The 10,575-nt window shown below is 40.6% G+C and overlaps 1 protein-coding gene and 1 long non-coding RNA gene across 2 annotated transcripts; both read left to right on the plus strand.

Moving 5' to 3' along the window:
* The first annotated feature begins 748 nt into the window (after positions 1–748).
* Positions 749–2,616, plus strand: LOC145437530 (uncharacterized). The gene is made up of 2 exons (XR_013914681.1): positions 749–1,098; positions 2,420–2,616. It is a non-coding gene; the product is annotated as an uncharacterized LOC145437530 (long non-coding RNA).
* A 2,410-nt stretch (positions 2,617–5,026) lies between these two features.
* On the plus strand, positions 5,027–10,575 carry LOC145437531 (trypsin beta-like). The gene is made up of 5 exons (XM_080314794.1): positions 5,027–5,170; positions 5,615–5,762; positions 8,693–8,834; positions 8,898–9,155; positions 10,359–10,575. Exons 1-5 carry the CDS (start codon positions 5,134–5,136, stop codon positions 10,518–10,520), a joined length of 747 nt encoding a protein of 248 aa, XP_080170920.1. The 5' UTR covers positions 5,027–5,133; the 3' UTR covers positions 10,521–10,575.

The raw sequence follows: 10,575 nt of genomic DNA on the forward strand, positions 1-10,575 counted from the left end.
ATTCCTGAAAATCACAAATGTATCATCTACGTATCGGCGGTACAATAGTGGTTTGGCATTTCAATATGAATATACTATTTAATTGTATATTGAAGTTCTGTACCTCCAAGAAGCTCTTCAAAAATCTACTTGGAATCCCAAACATAAAACCTGCTTATGAATGTTGCGGGGTTGGATAAAACCTATTGTTTCGAATTGTGATTGCAAATAAATATTTTTTTGGTAATTACCGTAACCGTTACTCACAACGTATTTTCTGCTTCTCATTTGACACGGGAAGTAAAATAATAGCCCACCCGGGTTTACAGTGATTGATACGACGCAAAATGGCCTGTTATATTATGCATTACCAGTAAATGTAAAGTTGATATGCGTAGTCTTCAGTGCAATCATTTATCGAAATCTATAAAAGCACTACGAGAAAACTACTCTGATTGGGACATATTCGCGTTACAGCGATTGATACGACGCTAAATACTCCGAGAGTCACGGAGAACACGGCTCGACTTCGCCGAGACGCTCAATGGCGTCACAATGAGTACGAGGCGTTAATCGACCATTCAGCTCAGGCGCCCCTATTGTTCAGAACAATGGAAATTTCGAACTTTGAGGTCGATTTTAGGGGGGTTCCAGTGCCCTGACCAGATTTTAATTTATATTTTTGGAATCAGTGTGAAAATATCTTTCGACTGAGACCGGTTTAAATAAATTTTGAGCTGTGGTCGCCAGCTATAAGATTACCCTCTGTTCTATTTTGGGATATTAGTCGACTTATATAGTGACCTGTGACACCATATACTCCGCCGCGGAGGAGTTGAAACTGTTGGTATATTTATGTCATTTTCGGGCCATAGCATAAAGATGTTTTCATCCACTGCTGGATTTGTTTGGCACACATGCCACCTCAAATGAGGAACCTTTTGCTTCAATACATGAGGCTAAACATGTGTTTCTCAACCATTTTCAGAAGACGATTGTTGAAGATGAAAATTATTTCGTATTCAAGAAAGCTCGCCAAATTCAAACTCCAGCAGCCGCGCTCAACTTCATTTGAGCAAATTTTTGATATTCTTTGAAGATTTAGAGGAATTCGCACGTGTAAGTCATTCATTACTTCATATCTTCCCTTGCCCTTCATAGCTTGCCCTCAATTAAGCTACCCTATATCAACACAATTTCCTTCAATTCCAAAACTGATCAAATTGGGCATGGCAGTACAGAACGATGCCTTGTTCTCTGTAGTCACTACCAGCATTAGGATTAGTCTCAGTGCAACCTACCTTGAAATAAATTGATGTCCTGCTTAATGTTTTTTTTGCCTATTTCAAACAAGTTTGGGGAAATTAGTCAGAAATGTTAAAGACTCGAATACGGATTCAAACTTGGCGTAAGACATACCATATGTATACTAATAGATCAGGGATGGGCAACCTGCTGCAGTAGAAGGGAGTTTGTGTGGCCGTCGACACCTAATTCAATTAGTATGTGTTAGCATCCGTTGACATGCTAATTGAAATTACTAATTCATCCCAATTTTTTAAGAGATTTTAATTAATCTTGAAATTTTCTTCGCGCTCACGCAATTCAACGTAACTAGATTTTTCGATTCTAATATAGTAGCGCCCTTCTAAATCTGAGCAGACATCAGAATCGTGTGCTCACAAAAGAAATTTTTCTATGGTACATTTGGGCGATTTCAATATATTTCCACTACTGATACGATGGACAATCCTGATGGGGGGTCAACAAATAACAGCATGCAAAGTGCATGACTAATAACAATTGGCCCACACAAAGATGCATTATCAATTATAACTTGGCCTAAATTTTCGAAAGCACTCCGTCCATGAACCCTACCGGTGAATCTGATGATATGGGCTGAAAAAGGATAAATATTTGACAGTAATATGTGATACTGTTACTATTACTTACGGTATTCATTCGTGAATCTAAAAAAATTTCGCGCTCCGCTCTGCACGAAAATATGGAATCCCAGCAACTACTCATAGCATTGCCACTCGCGATTTCGGTGTGTACAATAGCCCTTTGTGAAAAGTATAATGGTCCAGAGTTCACCGGGAATGGATATGGACATTGGACAGATTAACATAGCCTATCTCTATATTAGATGATGTGCTCTTTTTGACATGACAATAAGTGCAGGGGGCGCAATTTTTTTGGCCATCGCCAAGGGGGGTGCATGTTCAAAAAGGTTGAGGACCGCTGCATTAGATGAAGTAAGTCATGACTCATGCTATATCATGTAAAAGGCGGAACCGTCATCACACAATGTACCAGTACCGGTACTTCAAAAATTGTGATATTTTTGTTAGCCTATTTGTCTTAGTAGTCTTTATAATGTCATGTCTAGGCTATGAACTTTGCTTAATATATCAACTTATGCATGAATTCTTTTTAGTGGAACTGCTAGATACTAGTTACACAGAAGGAATGAGGACGAGAAAAAGAAACAATTGGAAGTTTGGCCGATGGTGGGAGACCACCCGTGTTACTGCATGTCTCCTAAAGAAGAATTCGACCTCCAGCAGCAATACTTTTCCATCGATAACCTTCTCATCGTGAATCATGAATGAATATACAGTTTGTTCCAATGTCGTTTTGGGGGTGTGAAGAAGCTTTTGCGATATTTTAGCATCGGGTTGCTTTGCGATAGGTATGGGATGTACGTTAATTTACAAGCTGATATGTAATCCTGATTTACACAGACAGCATGTAGGTTGGTAGGCGGTAGAATTACAGTCTCAGTGGCAAATATACAGGAGAAAATGTAGATTGGATATACCGGATGTGACTGTAACATTACAGTCTGGCGTGTAAAGTGAGATTACCGGACGAGTGTAAGTTAAATTTACATTGACTAGCGGTAATGTTACATTACCACGAAATGTCTGGCTACCGTGCTTCCAAACATTTCGCGGTAAATCGAGGTATTTTTTTTTTACAGTGTGGTTGAATACTTTTGAAGAGTCTTGAGAGCTCGGTAATAAATCTAGAACCGGCACGCGGATATACTTCTCTTGAGAGAAAGTCATTCCAGGGTCGATTGTGTAAATAGCAGTTAATAAAATTGTGGTGACCTTTCGAGGAAAGCGTATGTAGACGAAGACGAAACTGCTTGACAGCTTTCTAGGTTTTTATTAACTGAAATTCAGCTACAATCAACTTCACGGAACTAGGACATGCACTCGACAACACAGATATAAGCAACTGAGGTACGAAAGGAATGAACAGAGCAAAGTAAACTAATTACAGTAATCAGCACTTATACAATCACAACAATCACCACAATGTATGTGCCATTGATTTTGTGAGTTTGGGCGTAAATCGAAACGTGATTTTACGCCAACATTTGAGTTGATATATTCTATTTTATTCTTGAAGTGGCGACGAAACATTCTTTACATTGGCTTGTTGTAGCTTAGAATATAGTACCCAACAAAACAAGATAAAAAATTCGAGCTTTTGAGCGTATGTCTCATAGAACCCATGGTCGTGTGTCTTTGGACACACCGGGAGGGGACCGATGATACGTCTGAGCAACAAATGTTGAAATTTCATAAATATTTTTTGAAAAGGCGGATATTCACGTAAATGCCCGCGATAGGTTGTGCTTGGATCAAAGTGTTGAGGCAGCAAAAGATCTGCTATTCTTGACTGAATATTTGAGGGCCAGAGATCATTTTGCAATTTTTGATCCATCGGAACCACATCTCCCCTATTTGAAATTGGAATGACTTCGTTTTAAGGCTCTTTTATAGTAAATAGTATTTAACTTTCAAGGTTGACGGTCTAGCTTTCTTTTTATTGTTGAAAATTTCTCATTGTACTTTCCCAAACTTCAAACTTGGTCAGCTTAACTTTCATATTCGTATATAGGCTACCTTTAATTGAAGTGACGGTCCCAACTTGTCTAGGAAATATCTACTTCTTCTCAGAGGTGATCAACGCGTGCCTCAATACCTTGAATATAATTAAACGTAGGAGTGCCCAATTTAACGGAATTCTTGAAAAGTAGATTAGATCGCGCCTTTCCGTACTTCTGGTGGTCAATTGGAGTTACTTTTTAAGTTGCAGAATGCATATTCTCGTTTGAAGCAATATATATATAATATTACATGAGCAAATATCGAAAGTATATCCAGTTACCTCGTGATATAGTGGTTATTGCGACCTGCGACTGATTAGTATGACAATTTTAAATGCAAACGTATCCAAAACTACTTTGAATTTACTAAAGGTGAAGTGTAAAGAGTAAATGATTATGATGTATAAAAGCTGTAGAAGAGAGATGTAGCATGAAAACATATATCTACTTGAGTATAAATTCCGCTTCTAGCCGATATCGACTTGAGTAGGCTACATCAAAGCAGTATAGAAGTAGGCTACTTAGTTACTGAGTACATATGCTTCCAATGTTGCTCCAGCAGTATTCATTTGCCGATTTCTCGTAATTAAAATACACTTCGTAATATACTGCAAGGGATGTGTATAAGAGCAAGTTAGGATGAAAAGAAATATTACATACTTGGCAAAAAGAGTGTGTATTCACACCCGTATACCACCAGTGATGTACGGGTGGGAATATACACCCGTGGTACGCCAGACCGGAACATATCTCAGACTTGGACCACTGTATAAATCAAACACGCCATTTTAATTCAAATGATGCTTGCAAACAGGGACGTAGGAAGATGCACATATTTCTCGGGTTGGACTGGATTTGATTGGATTTGATTGGACTCGTCCCGAGACTATAAGATTCAGGCTCAAAGCCCGAATCAAAGATCACATTTACCCATCAAACTTACAGAGACTTGTTTTTACCTGGACTTACTTATTTTTCTATCCTACTTGACTTGTACGTAATATTTAATAATCGTTTATTTGCGATTTCCGGTAATCAGCAGGCGCACGATGACATGGCGTGAGCTAACAGCAAAAATATACATCTGATGGGAGTTTCACAGCTGCCGAATGGATAAGCTGATGCTATTTTTGCGGATTATTACTGATAAGTAGCCGAATGAAAATCCTATATAAGTACCGGCAGTTGATGAATTCTATATTGTCAAATATTCATTACCACGTGAACGACAACGCAACTCGACAAGGATGAAGGTCTTCGCAATTTTGATGCTTGCTCTATGCGGTGAGTTTATAATACTGTAGCTGTCGTCGACAATGCTTTTCGATGAGAGAACCCTCAACCCCATAAACACAAACCCCGCATGTCGCCTAAAGCTAACGGTCTCGTGCACAACAACCAGCATCCGATAGTCACAGTTAAATGCGAAACTCCATCTGCCCCGCCGTCCTCGAAAATACCCATAGACATATTAAATATACGGTTATCGAAATCCGTGACTCAACACCTTATTGAACAAGGAGAATGAGTGAAGCGTAGGGGTGAGGATATGAAAAGAGTTTTCAGTGAGACTACCGTGATTTTTCACTTCTTGTATTAGGAATGTAATCTATTCCGAGTGGTATTTAAAGAAGTTGTTTCAGTATTCATTTACCCCAGATTACGAAACTCCGGATTGCAATGTTATTAGTGATAGTTCTTCCTGACAAATCCCATTTTGTAACTCAGGTGCCAATGCCGATAAAATCATCGGAGGAACTGCTGCCTCCGGCGGACAATTCCCATCCATCGTCTTCCAAGAGAAGAGCGGGAGCTTCTTTTGCGGCGGAACCATCATCGCTGCCAACAGAGTTCTCTCTGCTGCTCACTGCGAACAGTAAGTTCTTGATTATACTATTGATAACTAACCTGCGTAGGTTGGTTATCTATAATTATACATGCCGCCCAATAGGCTATGTCAAGATTTCGGAAATTCAATGATATCTTGACCACTAACACAACTACGATGCTTTGATGACAGATAGGCTATTTTCCAGTGGCGGCTCGTCCTACAGGGCAACTGGGGCATTGCCCCACCTAAAATTCTGTTCAATAACAATTCTTTACCATTTATAGACGCACACCTATCTATATAAACCGAAATCACAGCGAAAATCGTATACTTCTTGTCCTTTCGCTTGTAAATGCCCATATATAGCGAAGTCTATGCGAAAATCGAATTCTCTTCTGTGTTTTCGCTTTGCGAATGCCTAACCGGGGCTTGCCCCGGTAGCGCTCATAACAAGCTTTCACTGTCTATTCTCTCAAAACCGCGCACAATAAAGAAACGGTGATTTACTCTCTCCTATTCATAAAATTACCGAGCAACCGGGGCACGATAGCTCTGTGCCCTTAAGGTGTGATGTAACAATCGTATCTATAGCTGAACTCTGTTACCGTCATATGCGTTTAGTCGACCTTTGTTGGTATAGGTCGATTTTAATGGGGTTTCACACCATGTTATGTCATGTCGTGATGGTGGTATTTAACACTGCCCCAAGTTTCAGGGTTTCTACTTAAAGTTTAGGGTAGTAATTCCGTTTCCGAAGTTGAGTGTGTGCTGATCCGTCATGTATCGCAAACAGATTTTACTCAAAAGCCGGTATTGGTATCCATTGGTTTTGACGGTGTTCAATACTGAGATCGGTTATGACATTTGGCACGGTAAGTCTTAATGTTAGTATCGAACGCTGTACCAAGTTTTAAGTTTGTCACTGAACTGTGTTAGTGGTAATTTCGTTTCCTAATTCGAGTGAGAGCTGACTCGTCATTTATCGCTAACAGATTATACGCAAAGCCGGTATTGGTCTCTATTGATTTTAACGATGCTCCTTACCTAAATCCGTCATAAGCTTTTGCACGGTATGTCTTGATTTTAGTATCGAACGCTGTGCCAAGTCTCAAGGTTGACACTCAATGATTAGGGCAGTAATTTCGTTATCAAGGTCGAGTATGGTAAAGATGTGCTCCGATCTAACACTTTAGCCTACAACACATTGCGGATTTCACGCAAAAGCCGGTGTATCTGCGGTAACGTTAAGTGAGATGATGATATCATTCTCAGTTTGCATTCAAATATTTACTTTGATCGTATATTCTCCAATGTCAATTTCACCGTGAAATTGTGGCCTTCAAGCCATTTGCGTACAACCCCTCGTCACTTGATCAGCCTATTCCTCAGTAAATTTTACGCAAAATTCGGTGTTGGTCTGTTCGCATTAATTTTGACAGTGTACCATACCGAAAAGGGCCATGAGGCCACTTCTCGATAATGTCATGTAACAGTGTACCAAGTTTAAGGCTTTCATCCACGTATTTATTCGGTAATATATTTTCAAAGGCGATTTCGCAGCAGACCTATAAGACAGTAATAAAAACGTATGTGTCGTGTTACAGTCTCCAGTTTCAAGGCCAAAATCTCTTATGCTGTACCGAGACCAAATTTCCGAGGCTGCTATTCTTAGTCCTTTACAATGATGTTTTGGATTCAATAGGACAGGCCCAATCTATGAGATAACAATTGCGTATCTGTCCGAATTCGTTGACCTTTCCAATTAGGCTTACGCTATCTCTCGAGTTATAGTCATTTCCATTTCTGCAGATAATTAGTCAGGTCTAATGCGAACATGAACCGGGTTGAATCTTTGTTCCGTACGCCGTTTACGCAGTTACCACACTTCAAGTCACAGCTCACCAGCGGACCTCTCGTGGCATATACGTTAAAATCACTGTTGCCGGGAAATTCATGTTACCGTACCATCATTAAGTTACTTGTTTACGTTGGAAAACGCCATTGTGACGTCATGTTGATAAAAAGTCGCTTGCAGCCCTTGCCCCACCACCCGATATTGTCACGAGCCGCCACTGCTATTTTCTAGGGATTCATTTCTCTTCCAAACCAGATTGAGGGAGCGCAAAGCTTTATATAGGCCTATACCATGCATGTTGGATCGGGTGGGTCTGCCTACCCTACGTAAACGGGTTGAAAAATTACCTTGGACTTTGTATTATTATGAATATCATTATTATTATATCGGACTGCCAAATCACATCTTGCACAGAATTATTGCGTATTATTGCGTTGTTCAGGGAATAGCCTGTGTTTGCCCATGTAGATTGCATATCGAAGCAGCAGTATTATGTAAATTCGATTTCATTTTCATTTTCATTTCATGGCTGGGATATATTTTTGATCTGAACAACAAGTCACACACAATGTACAATGCGATAAGACACAATGTGATGTCATGAACAGAGAGAGAGAGAGATATGGTATTCTTTTTCGCCTGCACCATCGAGATGCTTTGACGACGGAGTTGCGATACGGCCCCATGAGGTCATCTCGTCTGCACCCCCGTTTTTTTTTCTTCTCCATGCTATCCGTGATTGCTGAGCGCCTAGCAGGATAGCTGCGGATACCAATCTTCGAGTCTTTGGTATGACCCGGCCGGGGATCGAACCCATGACCTACCGCTCGAGAAGGGTAGAGAAGCCGGACGCATAACCATTACACTATCTCGCTGTCGAACGAAACGCATCAGTAGCGATCCTTCCACCTCGGCTAGAGTGCCCGATGTCACAGTCCTTTTTCGATGTTGATCTCTTTGAAGCCGCGACCCTTTCTACTAGGTCCTTCCATTCATTGTGAGTGCTTTCTTTCGTCGGGTCTTTGTCTGGTTTTTTTGGTCACCGTAAGAACGGCAACGGCAGGGGATTTAGGCCTATATCTCATGCGAGATGCTATGACCGTGCGATTGTTTGATACAGGAACTTGGTAGGATTGACTGTAACCGGAGGTACCACATCCCGCAGCAGCGGCGGAGTGACCATCAACGTCAACGGAAAGGTCGTGCACCCCCTATACAACTCGAACACGTACCAGAACGACATCATGATTTTGGAACTTGCTGTGAGTCAAAATTGAAAATTGATAAATGTGAATCACCTAACCATACAAACATGAAATCTGCAGTCGAGCTTCTCTTCAAGCAATTCAATCAACGTAGCAAGCTTGGCATCAAGCAGCCCTAGTAACGGAGCTGAAATCACCGTCGCTGGATGGGGTGATACCAACAGTGGAATCATTCAGAGCCTTCCCACCAATCTTCAATTCGTTAATGTTGCTGTCATCTCTACATCAACATGCAACGCTCGTACCGCGTACAACGGAATGATTCTTGACGGTATGATCTGCATGGGAGTCATGGCTGGCGGAGAAGACTCTTGCCAGGTAAGATGCGATTACAATACGTAGTTATATCAGAAACTGTGATCAGAGTCGCTTAAGACGATTATTAACTGGTCATTAGATATAAGTAGGGCAAGTTCTTGTTGCAGTTAAATCCATGGAAAGTTGCATTTATTTTTGAAAAAAGATGCAGAAGTTGCATTTTGACCACATTTTGCTCGGTTGACTAAAAAAAAAGGTCAACTTCCCAGATTGACTAAAAAAAAAGATCAATTTTCCGGCTCAGCTTCCGAAATACCAGTAAAAGCCTTACTTCGGTGCTGATTTACGGTGTTTCAGTCGAATGCTGCTGTGTATTTCACCTGAATCGAAAATACTTTCATGAAAGATCGAGAAAGTTGCAAAATGTTGTAAAAAGTTGCATGAAAACAATGGACAAAAGTTGCAAAAAGTTGCACTATAAGATTCCTTCAAACAGCTTAAAACAGCATTCTACATATCTTACGAGTATTTAGGAAGCCGCCGGAAGCTGTAAAAAAAAGTTGCAAAAGTTGCAAAAACTTGCCCTAGATATAAGCAATACGAATCAATGATTCAAAATTGTTACGAACCATTTCTGATGATTCACGATAGGAATTATGTATACGGGTATCGAATCATAATTAATGCAAATCGCTGCAGGTAGGCCTACGTACTTTGCACTTTCTCGTTGACAAGGCTACTTTGATTGACTGCTCCAAATATCCGTGTAAAGTAACTTGTGCGAGTCGATCACGCGTTGAAATATCACACAATATTTGAGACGATTGTACCTGCATTACAGGCATATAACACAATAACACGGGTAGGCCCTACTTAAGACGCTCGTTCACGACACCGGTATTTCAAAGTATGTACGACTGACATTTCAACATCGTTGTTCAATATATAATCAGTAGATCATGATTGGATTCGATTCGGACGTGTACATAAGTTCGAGCTCAATATACGTTGCTATTCGATTCTACCTATCCCTTCTGGATGTTGCTCGTGTAAAATTCGATTCATCGTAGTGTTACATCATCAGAACTAAACCACGAAATCATAGCGTGGCTAACTGAAATAATCCTTCCCTTTTAATTGTAGGCGAGTTACCCAAATTACTCATTGGAAATAAGCGTGCCAAACCCACTATACAATGCAACATTTTCTGATTCATTCATGAGATTCTTCCCGGCGGAATAAATACGTTCGTCTTTTCGACAGGGTGACTCCGGCGGACCCGCCTACCTCAAGGGAACTAACACCGTCGCTGGCGTCACTTCTTGGGGATACGGATGCGCCCAGGCCAACAAGCCAGGTGTCTACGCCGATGTTGCTTACTACCACTCCTGGATCACCTCCAACATGTACTCGGGATTCCGATAGAAAAAACTCTACGATTCCAATATAATAAAGCAATGGATTCTTACCTAATATCAAA

This window comes from Botryllus schlosseri, chromosome 4, assembly GCF_051294905.1.
Source record: "Botryllus schlosseri isolate E-star chromosome 4, Bs_hap1, whole genome shotgun sequence".
Classification (NCBI taxonomy): Eukaryota; Metazoa; Chordata; class Ascidiacea; order Stolidobranchia; family Styelidae; genus Botryllus; species Botryllus schlosseri.

Excerpts from the sequence above, each read along its gene's own strand:
- LOC145437531 (XM_080314794.1), top strand. The coding sequence starts at position 5,134 with ATGAAGGTCTTCGCAATTTTGATGCTTGCTCTATGCG. Across the intron at positions 8,835-8,897 it reads TCATGATTTTGGAACTTGCT|TCGAGCTTCTCTTCAAGCAA; the intron begins GTGAGTCAAAAT and ends TGAAATCTGCAG. Across the intron at positions 9,156-10,358 it reads GCGGAGAAGACTCTTGCCAG|GGTGACTCCGGCGGACCCGC; the intron begins GTAAGATGCGAT and ends TCTTTTCGACAG.